General features: G+C 42.1%; 2 protein-coding genes, 1 long non-coding RNA gene and 1 pseudogene across 3 annotated transcripts; 2 read left to right on the top strand and 2 right to left on the bottom strand.

Annotated features, from left to right (window-relative positions):
- Nucleotides 1–403: 403 nt before the first annotated feature.
- LOC122060658 lies at nucleotides 404–1,189 on the top strand. Its single transcript, XM_042623780.1, has one exon. It carries the CDS (start codon nucleotides 404–406, stop codon nucleotides 1,187–1,189), a length of 786 nt encoding a protein of 261 aa, XP_042479714.1.
- Nucleotides 1,190–5,651: 4,462 nt separating this feature from the next.
- Nucleotides 5,652–6,131, top strand: LOC122060657. Its single transcript, XM_042623779.1, has one exon. It carries the CDS (start codon nucleotides 5,652–5,654, stop codon nucleotides 6,129–6,131), a length of 480 nt encoding a protein of 159 aa, XP_042479713.1.
- A 3,405-nt stretch (nucleotides 6,132–9,536) lies between these two features.
- On the bottom strand, nucleotides 9,537–15,792 carry LOC122060656 (annotated as a pseudogene).
- A 1,073-nt stretch (nucleotides 15,793–16,865) lies between these two features.
- LOC122061427 lies at nucleotides 16,866–17,453 on the bottom strand. The gene is made up of 2 exons (XR_006134645.1): nucleotides 17,332–17,453; nucleotides 16,866–17,249 (listed from the first exon to the last, which is right to left on the bottom strand). It is a non-coding gene; the product is annotated as an uncharacterized LOC122061427 (long non-coding RNA).
- Nucleotides 17,454–17,919: the final 466 nt, after the last annotated feature.

Genomic DNA, 17,919 nt, shown 5'->3' with positions numbered 1-17,919 from the left:
ACTTGTGAAACATAAGAAATGATTTATTGCTGTTTCACTTATGATGCATTCGTAAAAAAGAGAAAACTAAAAAGGAAAGCTCTATTTTTACCAAAAAAAAAAAAAAAAGGAAAGCTCTATAAGATGGTTGTTCTGACTACTTATGATGATATATGGGATAGAATGTTGGACTATAAAAAAATGTCATATAAAAAATTATGTATAATGAGTCATTCACTTGACTCTCTATTTATGGATATTAACTTAAGGTTCAGAGGAGTCGTTGGCGTCTCTGTGTTGGTCCCTGTTAATGGACTGAGATTTTCAATTTATTTTCCTCCTCCGTGAGTGTCGTTTTTCCTCCTCTTTGGCCCTATTCTCCCTATCTGTTGGTGTCTCTGTGTTGCATAGTTTCATTGGAGATATGCATCTAAGCCATGGTAGAGGCGGTGGCCGAGGCCAAAGCCCTCGACATCCAGAACCCTCGGACCCGTTTGTGGATGAAGTTCTCGAAGTAGATGACACAGTGGAAGATACGGCAACCCTTATTTGGTCTAATACCCTTGTTGGTTACATACTTCCAGGGAAACCTTTTCGCAAGCAGGCAGTAATGGAAGCGCTACCAACAGCATGGAACACATTAGCACCTATCGAGATATCCCCTATAGACCTGAATCGGTATCTCTTTCATTTCCAACACCCTACTGATTTAGATAACGTCCTCGAGGAAGGACCATGGGCAGTAAATGGTAATCTTCTGATGCTAGAACGATGGAAGGACAATGGTGGATGGCTATTCCAGTTCACGGAACTATGGGTGCAATTTCATGATGTTCCGCTAGATCTCTTCTCATTGGAGTTTTCATTTCAACTAGCAACCATGATTGGCACCCCTCGGAAGTCCATGGCCATTCAAGGTACTCAGTTTGGAGCTCGCGTTCAATATCTAAGGTGTCGGATTCAAATAGATATTCATAATCCTCTTCGGCAAATTATCTTGAGTAAAAGGAGATCCGATGCCAAGATGGAGATTAAAGTTAAGTATGAGCGTTTACCCATCTTTTGCTATAGATGTTGTCTAATAGGCCATAGGGACTCTCGCTGCCCTGAGATTTTCACTATGCAACGCAATCAATCTGGTGAACCTTCGTCAGCTAGAGCTGTTGAAAGACTTGGTCCCAACATACGGGGCTCGGTACCGGATAAATGATTAGTTGAGTCGACTCCGACCATGCTTTACAAGGACTCAAATCTGGCCAACCGTCAAAGAAATCATGCATCCGCACACCAAGGAGGACAGAGTGGCCATGCATCATCACCGGTCGACGATTCTACCACCCATGGCCACACAGACTATTCTCTACCCGGAGAAGATGGTAGGATCAATACAAGTACTGCTTCTGACACGTCTGTTATTCCCCTACCACATGTCCTCACCAGCTTGCACCAGGCTCTGCATGCGTATACCCCTCCAACTGACCAGACTGGCACCATATCTGTTGCCAATTCTGCAAATAACAGCTTACCCCGACCTTGTCCATTACCCTCAACCCAATCATTTTCCTTGGACCCAAGCCATATTGATATTAACCCACCCCAGTCATTACCTCAACATTACTCACCTATCCTTTCATCACAGAACCTCACATCCATCCTAGCACAACTCCCCTTGCCTCACCTCCCTTCTACATCACACGGATTACCACCAATTGATGTGCCATCCCTCCTCTTATCCCTTCTACCCCATATTGCAAATGTGTCTCTTTCAGGGAATGACCAAGAAGCTACTCCAGGACCCCTTATGGATGTTATTAGGCCCACTTTACATCCAACCCATTACCTCATTGCAAACCCCACTACTCCAGCCCAACAAACTGTTCTTAACCCATCTCCACTTACTGTATCACCTACCCAAGACTTAAGGCCAAACATGGACTCACCTATACAAACCAACCATATCCAAGCCTAGCAGCGAATTCCTGAAATGAACCAATCCATCTCCAGCCCAACTTTCTCAGCCCAAGTGAAAGCTAGACCCCAACCAAGTTCTGTTCCTAAACCTGTTAGCAACGGAACAATATTGAGCCGGCTTTAAGGAGGATTAACATAAAGAGGCAGAGGAATACAAGCACATCTAGGACTGAAAGCCTAGTAGAGGATAATCAGGGTGAGAAGGATTTTTTACTGATGGACCCCATGGCGGCTGGGGGGAAGCAGCCCCACGGAGAATCATGAAGTTACTTAGTTGGAACTGTTGCGGTTTGGGGAGGCCCCCTACAATTCGGGCACTAATGAATCTCTCCAAAGAGGATAAACCAGATATAATTTTCTTAATGGAAACTAGGAGCTCTAATGACAAATTGCATTCTATTCAAAAGAGATTGAAGATGAAATGGTGTTTCTCTGTTCAGGTTTAGCAGGTGGACTTTCAGTTCTATGGAATGATCATGTTTCAATGAATGTGATAACTGGAAATTCCAGAATTATTGATTGTTTAGTCAGTTCAACCAACCACCTTGATTTTTATCTTACTCTAGTCTATGGGGACCCGGTGAGATCCCTCCTTCAAAAGATTTGGGATGCATTAATTGATATTAGCCACACTCGTCAAGGAAATTGGATGTGTTGTGGTGATTTTAACTCCTTCCTTTCATGGAGGGAGAAGGACGGTGGCAACTGCAAAGGAGGGCGAGATGTCTATCAATTTCATACCATGACTGAAGCATGTGGTATCATGGACCTGGGAGCTCATGGCCCAGTATATACGTGGAGTAATAAACGGTTGGGATTGGAAAATATTTGAATCCGCCTTGATAGCACTGGCAAATGCTGACTGGTGTATGTCCTTTGCAGAGGCTGTGGTTTTGGTTAAGGCAGCAATCAGCTCAGACCATACTCCAATTCTTATTGACACTAATGGTCGACCAAGTAAAGGACCCCGTCCGTTCCGATTCGAATCAATGTGGCCCCGACACCCAAGTTGTAAGGAAGTGATTATGAAAGCATGGGATAGTCCTCAACAAGGTCCACCTGCTACTTTTCTTCACAAGAAATTGAGTCATTGCCAAGGCCTTCTCTGTGATTGGAATAACAAATGCTTTGGACACATTCAAAGTAAGATCAAGAAACTAAAGTTGACTCTGGCTGAACTCCAATCATCTCCAATAATGGCTGCAACCCAAGAAAAAGAAAATCAGATTAGTAAAGAGCTGGAGGAGACCCTTGCCTGTGAAGAAGAACTATGGAGGCAAAAGTCCAAGGTTGACTGGTTGAAAGGAGGTGACCAAAATTCATCATTTTTTCATGCATGCACTATACAGAGGAGGCAACAGAATTGCATTCTTAAGCTGGGACTTCCTTCGGGTGATCGGACTACGAATGAACAAGGCGTCTATGATAAAATTAATGAATTTTATCAAGATCTGTTTAAATCAGAGGGGATCAACGATGCAGCCTTGGAATCAATTCTCCACACCTTAAGACCAGGCGTTTCTAATGAGGAGGATGAAATGCTATGCTCCATTCCGTCCATAGAAGAAGTTCAACAAGCCTTATTCGCAATGAAACCGCTAAAATCTCCAGGTGCCGATGGCTATCCCCCTCTTTTCTTTCAGCTTTTTTGGGATTTAACTTGCTCGGATTTGTTTGTATTTGTTGTGGAATTTTTCTCTACAAGGTATTTACCCCCACATTGCAATGATACATTACTATGTCTAATCCCAAAGAAGCAATGCCCTGAAGTTGTGGAAGACTATCGTCCGATCAGCCTTTGTGGGGTTGCAATTAAAGTTATCTCAAAGATCATAGCTATCCGTCTTCAATCAGTTCTTCCCCACCTCATTTCAGAATCACAATCAACATTTACCCCTGAAAGATCAATCTCAGACAATATTTTCATGGCCCATGAGGCCTTCCATTACATTAAAAGGAAAAAGAAGGGGAAGAAACGTCTTCTGGCGCTCAAGCTTGATATGAGAAGAGCATATAACAGAATAGAGGGCCTTACCTCTCTCGAATTCTATCTCGACTGGGATTTAACTATAAGTTTGTAAATCTGGTCATGACTTGTGTCACATCTGTTAACTATACTATCCTTGTGAATGGGGCTGAAAGATGCACTATTCAACCAAGTAGAGGGATTCAACAGGGAGACCCCCTCTCCCCTACTCCCTTTATTCTTTGTGGTCAAGGTTTGAGTGGTGTTCTTCAAGAAACTGAGGTAGCTAAGCAGATTCATGACCTAAAAATTCAGAATAGACCCCACCCTCTTACACACCTTTTGTTTGCTGATGACTGCATTTTATTTATGGAGGTGAAGTTGCAGGAGGTTCATAGGTTGCAAGATTGTATGGATTTATTTTTTCAAGCCAGCGGTCAATCTATAAATTTGAAGAAGTCATCCTTTTGCTTTAGCCCTAACATGGCAAATAGATTGAAGAGATGGTTCTCTAGAGTTCTAAAGATTATCTATGGGGATGGACCATCTAAGTATTTGGGGTTACCTACAGACTTCGGCTTATAAAAAATGGAGCTTTTTTCATACTATTGGAGATAAGGCAACAAAGAAAACTCATGGATGGGCTAAACAATTCCTCAATTATGCAGGGAGAGAAGTCTTACTCAAATCGGTTTTCCTTCCTCTCTCAAACTTTGTTGCTTCACATTTCAAGATACCAAAATCCATACATGATCTAGTTCATAAAGAAGCAACCCATTTTTTCTGGGGGGATAAGGAAGATAAGCGAAAAATTCATTGGTTAGCTTGGGAAAAGCTCTGCCAATCGAAGGACTCCAATGGTATTGGATTTAGAGACTGCTCTATAAAACAAGGCCTTACTAAGCAAAGTGGCATGGAGATTACTTGTTAATCCTGATCACCATAAGGCGAGATTTATGAAAGATCTCTATTTCCCTAAGATGACCTTCTTAGAGGCTCGAGAGGGGAATAACCCTTCTTAGGCGTGGAGGAGTATATTGGAGGGGAGGAAAGTTCTTAAGGAAGGCTTACTTTGGAAGGTAGGGTATGGTGATCAAATCAGTATTTGGCATGATAAGGGGGTTTCTTCCCTTCCCAGATTTCAGCTATAACACCCTTGTGCAGATGACTGCCTCTCCATCTAGTCTCTGATATCATAAATCATGTTACAAGGAAATGGGATTTAGAGATGCTAGAGAGATGGTTCAGCCCAACAGATAGAGCTACTATCCTAAAAATTCACCTCCCCCTATTCCCTGACCATGACAAGTTAGTATGGGGAGCCTCCAAGGATGGTCAATTCTCTGTTAAATCATCCTACCACCTCCAATGCAATATCAAGCAACAAATAAACAATGATCAAGCATCCTCTTCTCATGTGAACATGTGGGATTCTATTGCCTCTTCCACTTGGAGATCCACATGGAGATGTCAATCTTTGCCTAAAATTAAGTCTTTCTTATGGCGTGCATGTGCTAGAGCTTTAGCTACTAGAGATAGTCTTTGTAAAAGGAGGATCCAAGGTGATGCCCGTTGCCCACATTGTGGCACACTGCCAGAATCTATTGACCATGTACTACTCCATTGCCCTTTTGCTAAAGCGGTTTGGTTTGGGTGTCCCTTATCCATTAGACTTCCTCAAAGATTAGATTTCTCTACTCCAAAATGGATTGAAGGATGGTGTAGGCCCCAAAACATGGATAAGAAGCAATGGAGGGAAGCAGTGAGTCTTAGTTCTTTCATTGCTTGGATAATCTGGAAAGCTAGAAATGATACTATCTTTGGCAGGAAAAAATGGGATCCAGGTGAGGTCATATCAGTGGCGTCTCAAGCTTTTCATGAATTTTGTTCTGTTATAGATTGCCCTCAAAACAACATTTCACAGGCTGCTTATCACAACATAGAGAAGACCAAATGGGCTCCTCCTACGACTCCTTCCATAAAGGTAAATTGTGATGCGTCTTGGAGCCCAGATTATAGCAAATGTGGGTTGGGTATTGTGATTAGAGACTCTAGCACTTTAGTTCTCTTGGCGGTGTCTGAAGTTTCAAGTTTTGGAAGCATCTTGGAAGGGGAAGCCCTTGCAATGCGTAGCATACTTTTAGAGGCAATCTTCTTGGGAGTTGAAGCTCTTCAAGTGGAGTCTAACTCCAAGGAGGTCATCAATTATATATAGAGATCTGCCAACAAAGCTCCTTTAGCCATTCGGCCTATTCTCTCAGATATCATTCACCTCTCTACTTGGTTCAATGATTGTATTTTCTCCTTTATTTCTAGGGATTCAAATCATGTAGCGGATTCCTTAGCTCAAAAGGCACTATCAAATTCATGTAAGATAGTCTACCAAATTCCACTCTATGGTTAATGGAAAGTTGTAACTCCCCAACCCCCATGTGCCCCACACGAAATCAATAGATTCGTTTTCACAAAAAAAAAAATTATGTATAGTAGAATTGAGGACGTAAGATGGATACGAAGTAAAATTAGGAATATGATAAGATGAAGAATGAACGTATTAAAACTGATTTGGAAGTTGCCCTGATTAACGACAAGCTTGTTTGAGGTGGTATAGTTATATTCAATGGAGACCTAGAAATGACCTAGTAAAGAAAAGTGATATGATTACAATTGATGGAGCCAAAATACATAGGAGTAGGTCTAAAATGACCAAGGGAAAAATTATGAAGAATGATATGGATAGCCTAGGTCTTGTCCCACATATGACATCAGATAGAGTATATTGGAGGGCAAGGATCCATGTAGCTGAGTTTATCTTGACTTGCTAAGTTGTACTCTCTCTCCTTTTACTTTCATTTCTCTTTCACTTCTCTGATATCATTCCTTTTTTCTCATGTCATTTTGCCTTTTTTTTGCCCCTTTATGTTTGGACCTCAGTGTTTTCCTATTTGTTTTGCATGAATCTTTGTAGCCGACTTCATTAACTTGGGATAGGGTTAAGTTTGTTGTTGTTATTATTGTCGTTAGTAAAAACAAAACACTATGGGTTTTATTGTTGTTTCAAGTGATTTAATATGGTGATATATTTGTTTTCTAGGTCGACAAATATGGATTTAAAGGAACAAAAAATTGGAAAAAAGCTAAGCACGATGCTAGGGTGTCCAGCCTATGTCACTCTCTCTCCGTCCCATTGAAAATGACCCACATGCCTTTCCCATCCCAGGTCCCATTGGTTGATCGAACTGCTAATATGGGTAAAACCATGCTCAATCCTCTCCCCCAAAAATTATACTGCTAGCTGAAATACCACTGAATTTACAACACTGCACCTACAAGCCTCTAGCTTAGACAATGTAGTCGAGGTTTCATTGTACAAGAGAACTTTCTGGCCATTCAGTAGTCTCACTACTACATTTTTTGCCTATTTTTTAAGAAAATCAATTCCCCACTTCTATTCATTGTAGACTATGACATTCTTGCATTAATAGATTAATCGCTATGAAATATGGAAAGATGACCATAACATTGCTGAAAAGTTCAGTTAATAAGAAATCTTCATATCAGTGTGCAGGCAATTCGAATAGGCAACGCCATGCATGTGCTCTGAAGTCTGAACATGGTAGTCTAGTTAACTAAAAACAATGGACAAATAGAAGTGATATTGTTAGAGATTTTGAAAATACAAGGATTTCTTCATTCCCAGGATTTTGTAATACTCAAACATATCAGTTGGGTGACTATTTTTACCGAACCCACAAATTTTAGCAATATGAGATCCATAATGCTTTGAAATACTTTCCTTTTTAGGATGATTGAAGACATGTGGAATTTTTACTTCGGATTGAAATTACGCAAAAACTTGACTATTCATCGTCTAAGACTCAAGCAGAACTTATAATGGATCGCCATAATAGTCCAAAGCAATCTAGATAGTGCGAAGCAAAATGTTATACCGCAACAAAACCTGAAAGGTGGCAAGCAAAAACTAGATGATCAAAATTTGCGAACTTAAATTTACAATCTCTCCCTAGAATTAATTGCTCCATAAGATGAATAAACTACCATGTGATTGAAACGGATCAATAACAACCATGGGGTAAAAACGGTGCTCTCATGCCAGATTTAATCTGTAGTAAATGAGGTGAGTCGAAATATTATTGACAAGTAAACTCCATTATTCTCTATTCACACATAAATTTTAGCCTAATCAGTGAATTTGAGACCAAAATTTAACACATCAATAATTTAGACAACATCATAAAATGTATACCATTTCTTAAATATTCAAATTTCAAAGTTATCACATCATTGATTCACACGACCAAAAATACACACTAATGCATCGGTCTATCAATTGCGAACGGTAATAGCTTTCACTTTCAAATTTATTAGATCATTGGTTTCCTCCAATGTTTTAGTCTTAACATTTGAAGTTGCGATGTTTCATTGCCATATCAACATACATCATGCTCAAGATAGGAAAATAAGAAAATGATGTCTAATGACTATCTTAGCACAATGAGTTCTTATAAATAATAATATGCAACAATGTGTAATAATTGTGTGTATAAATTGTTCACATTAAATGCATGCATTTCACTAACCGCTTGATATCATGCCTCTTGTAAAGGTAGTGAAACTTCCATGTTTTCTGTAATCTAAATTATATTTAGACCTTATTGGCTACTTCGGTCAGAAGTCCATCCACTGGAAAGGTGGACATGGGTCTAACAAGGAAGAGCTGCATGAAGAAATGGGCCGAAGTTCAAAATGAATGGTTTTAATATCCAAGTGGTGGAAGTGGTCCAAATGATGGATTAATGGATGAAGAGGGATTCAACTAGGCCCATCAGCCACTTTTCGTGGGCTCATTTCTCATTGTTAATTTTATGTCCACATTTTCCAAATTGGTTTCAAGGAAGGACTCAGATCCTCTCAGGTGCGTCAATGCGCCCAGTGCGCATCCAATGGCTAGTGTGTGTGTCTAGGTGCTATCAGTCATTCGATGTATATTGAGTACACTGAGGCATTGGAGAGAATCCAGGCCCTTCAAGGAAAGCCCTTAATAAGGTGATTAGTTAATATGTACATGGGTTACTTTCATACAATTAAACTGGCTTTGGATGCATTTTTTGGGCTAGCTCTAGATGTTCCAATTTGTGATGTAGTTGTTGTCTAGCCTCAGAACATCATCATTCATGAGCTTCAAGAAGCCATTTGTGGAATTTAAGGTGGTGTTGACAAGGGATTTGCTAAATTGGCACATTTGATAGGTTGGCAATCCATTGTTTGTTTCATTGAATACTTCGGAATTTTGTTAGCCTTGTTCGTATGACGGAGAAAAGTAGAAAAAGTAAATGGAAATCCCACATACTACCACAAATATGAGTGTTTAGATAAATAGAGTGAGAAACTTACTAGACAAGATCATTAAATGTAAGGTAATTTACAGCGCTACCCGCTGGAGAATGCCACAATTATAAGAGCACCCCCTCTATTTCACCAAATTAGACTCAGACCCCCTACCGTCAGTTACTGTTAAGGAATATACCTTATATGCTGATGTCAACAATTATATTTTATCTTAAATACCAAAATGTTCTGACTTGTTTATTATGCGGGTTTATTGTTGGGCGCACCCATGCCAAAAAAACCCGAGCCTTGACCTGTCCCTGTCGAACTCCAGCGTGAACCCTTGTTGCATTAGGTTCCCTATCACCGAAACCCCACCTTCCTACATGTCCACGCTTCGCAGAGCCAAGCTCTTCACCTGGTCCGCAGTATATATGAAGTAGTTACTCACCAGCGTCAAAAATAGAGACCCACCACTGAGTTTGAATTCCAATCTAGGTAGCCTTTCATTCGCCACGGCTGACACATTTATACAGAGATCCAAGATTCCTCTTGGGTCCTCTGCTCTTGGTGACCTCTCCCTCTTATTAAACGCCTTCAGAATATGTCGATAAGCCGGTTCTGCCAAGAAGGTTAATGTTTTCCAGAATCGATTATGGTGCCACCATTACCCTCTTGATCGATGGCCCAACGGAGGGTTGAACCGCAATGTTACTCCGTTGACACTAATGCTCTTTATCCCCACATAGTAGAAGTTTGGGGAGAGAGGGTTGGTCAGCAATGGAGTGTATCTCATCTTCTTCTTCTTCGTGATTGACTCTGGTGATTCTTCGATCAATAAATAGTTCATCGGAGGTGGGGATAAGGTGTAATCCATGAGGCAGTAAGAGAATTTGTTGCCGAACTGTTTACCCAGTTGGGTGGAGAAGGAGATTGGCCCTCAACCTAGACACATCACTCCATGGGAGCCATTAAAGCTCGAACCTGACAAACTTGGACGAGAGACGTGAAATCCACTCCCAAAAATAAGGTTTTTCCGCTTAGCTGCTCGTCTGGAGCTTGTGTTCAATGTAGTGGTTTCTTTGGAGAAAAACCCACTTGTCGGAGTCGTGTGTGGTTACAGGGCTAGTGTTTGAGCGGGTGAGGGAAGAGTCGGCATGCCTTTGTCGTAGCAGTGTATTATCCAGTATTGATCAACGCTCCAGCTCACAGATACTTGGGTGATAAGATTTCCATATTAGCATCACAATCTCACATGTGATATCAAGCTCCATAAGATCTCAGATTTCTTATTATCCTATCTTCTATAGTTGAAAACATAGAAATTGTGTATTGTTACTCTTGGAAGAATCAGATTGTAATCCGATCTTCCATAGGTAACTAAATCAATCTATTATCTCATGTACTCATGTATATATACTATTACCTAGTAAATGAAATACAAGAAATATTCTCACATTCAATATGATATCAAGAGCCTAATAGGCCATCGCCCCTCTCTCTCCTTTTTTTTTTTCTCTCCTCTCTTCCTCTATCTCATCACCATGTCGCAGGAACTTCCCCCAAGTCCTCCCAACTTGCAATCATGGGTGCTCATCACTTTGTCTCAATAAAACTCACGTCCAATAATTTTCTATTTTGGCGTGCTCAAATACGGCCCTTTCTCAAGGGACAAAAATTGTTTGGCCATCTCGACGGCACTAAACCCAGACCCACAAATCTCCCTACTGCCTCTGAATGGGATGACCAAGACTCTTTGATAATGAGTCTTCTTATCTCTTCTTTATCCAATGAAGCTCTCCCTCTCATCATCGACAAAGATACGAGCAAAGAAATCTGGGACTCTCTCTGCGCTGCCTATGGCTCTGCATCGAATACCCGGATTATGTCACTCAATCTTGCACTTCAGGATCTCTCTCAGAAGTCTGACGAATCTGTCACCAGTCTTATGCAACGATCCAAATCTCTCTCTGACAAGCTTGCTGCTGCTGGCTCCCCTCTGAAACAGACTGACCTCTGTCTCCATATTCTACGTGCTCTCCGCAAAGATCTTCGTGACATAGTTCCAACCCTGCTCGTGCGTTCTGAACCACTAGCCTATTTTGATCTCCTTGGCATGCTTCTCAGCCATGAGTTCATGAATCAGGTCTCTGCTCGCCCAACATATGGCATTGATCCTCCACCATCCACGGATTCTGCTTCAGTAAACACCGCTCAGCGTGATACCCCTTCCACCTCTCCCTCCTCTCTATCTGGGAAAAGTGGATGTGGTGGTCGCAGTAGACGTGGACGTGGTGGTCGTGGTGGCCGTTTTCACCAGCAAGGTACACGTATGTGGTGCTCCATTTGCAACCGAACTAATCACAACACCAATACCTGTTACTATCGTCCTCCCTCTTACCCTGGCTATCCCTTACCTCAACCCTATCATACCTTTAATCCCACCCCTCGGCCAGCTGCTCACTTCACCTCCAACCCGCCCCTACTACCTACTCCCTCCCACCCACCATACTATCAACCATCCATCGCCCTCACTTGGTACCCGACATCGGCGCGACCCATCACGTGACTCCTAACATCCATTCTCTATCCTCTTATGATGGCTACAATGGCAATGATTGACTACAAGTTGGTAACGGTAAGGGCCTCACCATATCCAGTATTGGTTCTTCTTCCTACCCTCTCTTTCTTCTTCTCATTCCTTTAATTTATGTGATGTATTACATGTTCCCTCCATTACTAAACCCCTCCTTTCTATTCAGTGCTTTGCTCGTGACAATAATGTCTTTTTTGAGTTTCACCCCTCTCACTTCTTTGTGAAGGATCAGGTAACCAAGAGGATTCTTCTTTCAGGACCAAGTAGTGGCGGCCTTTACACTCTCTCTTCTCTGCCTTCTTCCCCTGCTGCTCACGTCGCTACACGCACCTCTCTCCATGGTTGGCATCAAAGACTTGGTCACCCTCATTCTGACCTTCTCAGATTCATGATTGGCACTAATGACTTGCCGTGTCTCTCCACCAAGCTTCCCTCTGTGTGTCCCGCTTGCCAATTGGGCAAAGCCAGTAGATTACCTTTAAAGCAAACTTTCTCTCGTAGTTTATTTCCTTTAGATCTGGTTCATAGTGATGTATGGGGACCATCTTCCACTTTATCTGTTGATGGTCACTGGTATTTTGTTATTTTTATTGATGATAATAGTAGATTCATTTGGTTTTATCCTCTTAAATTAAAATATGAAGTTTTCTTGGTTTTTTAACAATTTCAAGTGATGGTTGAAAGGCAATTTTCTAGAACAATAAAGGCTATTCAAACTGATTGGGGTGGGGAATACCGCTCTCTCCCCTAATTTTTTCGATCCTTTGGCAATGCCCATTGCTTGTCTTACCCTCACACGCATGAGCAGCAAGGTTTTGTTGAATGCCGACATAGACACATTGTTGAGACCCGCCTTACCATGCTTGCTCAAGCCTCCATTCCTCATCGCTTTTGGCATTTTTCCTTTGAATCTGCAGTATATCTCATTAATAGAATGCCAACCCGGATTTCAAACAATGTTTTCCCCTTTCAATTGGTACATCACAGGACACCTGACAACTTTTTTCTTCGTGTTTTCGGTTGTCTATGCTTCCCTTATCTCCATCCTTATAATCACCATAAAATGGATTTTCGCTCTGTTCAATGTGTTTTTCTTGGTTACTCTCCTTCTCATGTAGGGTATAGGTCTCTCGATCTCTCTACCAATAGGACATACATCGCTCATCATGTTCGTTTTGACGAGAGTGTATTTCCCTTTGCTTCTCTGCCTCTTGTGGTTCCCTCTCCCTTGGTCCCACCATCTTCTCCCTGGGCTTCTGCCCCCAATAAGGCTCCATTTTATGGTAATCCCTTACCAACACCGCCCCCCCTCTCTCCATTGCCTCTCTCGCCTATCACCCCCCCATCACCCCAAACCCCTCCATCTCACACTTCCTCTTTATTGCCCTCCCCTACCCCCACAACCCGCACTCGACCACTAAGGGAACTCTATAATGCCCCAACACTATATCCTTCTCTCCCACCCTCTACCTCCACCGTCCCTAATCCTAACCCGGCCCCACCTTCCCTACCATCTGCTCACCCAGCACGCCTTCACCCTATGCACCTGCGCTCTCACAAACAACCCCCTACCCCACATGCTTTGTCCACTACCGCTCCTGCCATACCTGAACCAACTTGTTTCTCTGAAGCAAATAAGCACTCTCAATGGCGCCTTGCCATGGCTGAGGAGTTTAATGCACTCATAAAAAATGGCACTTGGTCCCTCATCCCACGCCTGCCCCACATGAACCTTGTCGGATGCAAATGGGTATACCGCATTAAGCGCAAAGCAGATGGGTCCTTGGAATGGTATAAGCTCGGTTAGTCGCAAAAGGGTTTCACCAGTAGCACGGGATTGATTATACCGATACATTTAGCCCAGTGGTTAAGGCTACCACTGTTCGTTCCATACTTGCTATAGCTGTCTCTCAAGGCTGGTCGCTCCGCCAACTTGATGTCCATAATGCATTTCTGCATGGTCGCCTCACAGAAGAGGTGTTTATGACTCAGCCCCAGGGTTTTACAGACCCCAATCGGCCCAATCATGTGTGCTGCCTACATAAGGCTTTGTATGGCCTCAAACAGGCCCCTCGAGCGTGGTTTCACAGGCTCTCCACGTTCCTCCTTCATTTGGGTTTTGTTGCATCATAGAATGATCCATCTTTATTCATTTACAAGTCTAATGGCCATCTCCTATATCTTTTGATTTTGTTGATGACATACTTGTCACAAGCAATTCGTCAGCACATGTCACTGCTCTAATTACCAAACTTGCGGCTAAATTTTCTATCAAAGATCTTGGCCCCTCGGGTTTCTTTTTGGGCATTGAGGCAGTATCACAACCCAATGGTATTCTTCTTTTTCAGTCTAGGTATATCCATGACCTACTGGCACACTCAGGCATGACTGCTTGCATACCGGTTCGCACTCCTCTGGCTATGACAGAATCGACATCACCTTCAGGGGGTGCTCCCTTTGATGATCCAACTTGCTATCGCTCCACTGTGGGCGCCTTACAGTATGTGACCCTTACTCGTCCAGATGTGGCTTTCGCTGTGAATAGGGTGTGTCAACATATGCATGCCCCAACTATGGATCACTGGAGTCATGTCAAGCGCATTCTCTGATATCTCAAGCAAAGTTGCTCCCACGGTCTCTTGGTTGAGAGCTCTTCCAAGGCCACGCTCCAGGCCTTCTCAGATGCCGATTGGGCTGATAGCTGTTCTGATCGTCGGTCCACTGGTGCTTACGCCATCTACCTTGGGCCAAACCTGATCTCCTGGTCCTCTCGCAAACAGAAAACTGTGGCTCGTTCCTCAACTGAAGCTGAGTACAAAGCATTAGCAAATGCCTCTGCCGAACTCATATGGTTGGAATCTCTATTTCAAGAATTGTGCTTTCCTATTCAAGGCCTCCCAATCCTGTGGTGTGACAATATAGGTGCCACATATTTATCGGCCAATCCGGTGCTCCATACTCACACCAAACATGTAGAGATTGATTTCCACTTTGTTCGCGAGCATGTGGCCAACCGTCAGCTGACTGTGCAATTTATCTCCACAATTGATCAGCTCGTTGATGCTCTCACTAAACCTCTTTCCACCGCCCGATTCCAATTCCTGAGGGACAAGTTGAAGGTTCAGTCTCCTTTACCTACAACTTGAGGGGGTGTATTGTCCAGTATTGATCAACGCTCCAGCTCACAGATACTTGGGTAATAAGATTACTTCGGTGATAAGATTTCCATATCAGCATCGCAATCTCACATGTGATATCAAGTTCCACAAGATCTCAGATTTCTTATTATCCTATCTTCTATAGTTGGAAACATAGAAATTGTGTATTGTTACTCTTGGAAGAATCAGATTGTAATCCGATCTTCCATAGGTAACTAAATCAAACTATTATCTCATGTACTCATGTATATATACTATTACCTAGTAAATGAAATACAAGAAATATTCTCACATTCAACACAGTGAAGCGGTGAAAATGTAGTAGAATGGCGAGCTTGAAAGGCGGTGCCCGGTGTGTTTCTGCTACAGTTGTGACAAGTAGAGCATTTAACCCAAATCAGATCGTTGCTGGTATCGGCCACAAGGAGGAGTTTTCGAGGTGGGGTTCCGATCCTAAAATCCACAAAATATTGGCCTAATAGAGAAGAAGCTCTGGAAACAAAAGGGATCTTTGGATTTCTACGGCTACACAAAGCCGATAACATAGTGGAGAGATGACGAGAATCAAAGTGGAGAGATTGAGAGGGGGAACGAAATGGGCTTATGTGGAGCAATCTCACTTTCAAGTATTTGTTTGAGCTGCTGCTACCATTGGCTTGGCTATTACAGGGATCAGAGGTGGAGGAGAGGATTACTGTCGGGGAGGAGGTGGTACTTCTGCTTGGTGCATATGAGTTCGAGGGGAGAGATGGAGGTTTGACAGCATCAGAGGAACGATGGATCCATCATCTCTCTCTCTCTCTCTCTCTCTCTCTCTCTCTCTCTCTCTCTCTCTCTCTCTCTCTCTCTCTGTGTGTGTGTGTGTGTGTGTGTGTGTGTGTGTGTGTGTGTGTGTGTGTGTGTGTGAAGGTGAAAATAGGTAGGGGTGAAGAGGAATTGGGTTAAAATGAGTTTTAGTGAAAAGGGTATAATAATCATTTTAATTCTTGACTTAACAGTGGTTGACAGTAAAGGGTCTGAGTCTAATTTGGTAAAACATAAGGGGTGTTCTTACAATTGTGGCATTCTCTAGGGGGTGACACTATAAATTACCCTTAAATGTAATGATTGTTATCAACACTTTACTTTTCCCACCTCACTCACTTTCAAAGTCTGGAAAATTTTTTTTGTATCTATTTGACTCCTCCTACTTCCTCTCTCCTATAAAATTCCACAACATCTCCATTTATTTTCTTTTTCATAGAATCCTATCCTACTAAAATTTACATATTCCATTAATTCATCTCTTTTCCTTTCCTTGTCAACTCAACCCATAATATGCGAAATCCACCTTCAAATATTTTTCGCCCCTTTTTATCCATCAAACAAATGGGAGATGATTAAAGAAAGAACTCTTGTTCTTTTCCGAATTGTCCTAGTTTGGCCCAAGAAGCCTCCTGAACCCGCCTTGAGCTCAAATTTTAATCAGTTCACATTCCTCAATTTTAGTAAAACAATACTTAACACTTCACCCTTCTTGCCAAGAGAGAGAGAGTTCTGGCTCATCAGAGTCTCCTTTTTCTGATTATCCAATCAAATTGATACCATCGCATAGAAAAACTTTAATTCGACCGAGAGAGAAACACACATCCTTCACGCGAAATACAATGACGGAAATATCCCGTCTCCAGTTAAAATTGATTAAAAAAAAGGCAACACGAGTAAAGTAACAAGTAGCCCACCTCTTCTCAGCAAAAAAAAAAAAGCCCAGGGCGTATTTTAGTGGACATCACCATAAACACAAACACTGCAGCAAGCAAGCTCATCAAACCATTTCCACAAGAAAAACAGAAAAGGGAGAAGAAGATTTGTAGAGTCGTAGACTGAACATGTGTGAAATTCAGATTTAAAAAGAATAAGTTCTTCTATAAATATCCATAAATTAAACCTATTCTGCCTCCCGTAAAATCTCATTTGTACAAGGAGAAGAAAAGATAAAAAGACACAGAAATGGAAAACTCTTGAGAACCCACATTTGATAAGTTAATGCAAAACCCACATTAGTTTCATTATAAATTAACAGATATCTTAAAAAGCGTCATGAGAGCTGTCATGGTCTTGAAGGGAAGCCGTTGTGGTGAAGAGGGTCAGGCCCAGTTGGGACTTGCCTTGCTGAGTCTAAAACAGAGCTTGAAGAAGATCCTCTGTTTTGATGATGCCTCTGAAACAGGAGGGTTTCAGTTTTACTAACCTGAAACAGAAAACCCATTTCTGTGGTGAAACAAGCAATAAGCAACTGATAGATAAACAGTCCAGTTTTCACGGTTTAATACCAGTGATGAGACTTTGTCTTCTACCATCTCCGTTTCACCATGAAAACCTGATTATAAAGAACACCAACTCCAATGTCAACCATTAAGATAAACAGACACACACAAAGATATGGAAGAAAAGAGAGAGAGAGAGAGAGAGAGAGAGAGAGACTTACTGGGCCGAGAAGCTTGGATTAATGGGCATAGAAACGCTAACAAAATGGCCACCGAGATGGAAGACCAGGCGAGAGTTATCATGGCGGCTCGTCTCCCTCTTGCGGTGGCCATCCAAACAGGAACCAAAAAAGGACAAGTGGGGAGAGAAGAGGAAAAGAAGAAGTGAATGCGTTTCAGAATAACCTTTTTCAGCGTCTGATTAGGGATGGCGAAGTTTTCGCTTTTCAGAAACATATTACACTGAAAGAGAGGTTGCTTTTTCACGTTTATGGTGATGTGCCCATCCCGAACGTTAGACTGTATATGGAAAGATATGATGCCCAAAGATATCGATCGGACGGTTTTAAAATGAGGTTGGTGTATAGTTCACAGAGACGCTTCTCAGCACGTGCAGAAGAGCTGGCTGGCCTTTTAGGTTGAGGCGGCTTTTCC

This window comes from Macadamia integrifolia, chromosome 14 (assembly GCF_013358625.1).
Source record: "Macadamia integrifolia cultivar HAES 741 chromosome 14, SCU_Mint_v3, whole genome shotgun sequence".
In the NCBI taxonomy this organism is placed as follows: domain Eukaryota; kingdom Viridiplantae; phylum Streptophyta; class Magnoliopsida; order Proteales; family Proteaceae; genus Macadamia; species Macadamia integrifolia.
Note: the sequence above shows the minus strand (reverse complement) of the source record. Positions and strands in the feature narration are given on the sequence as shown.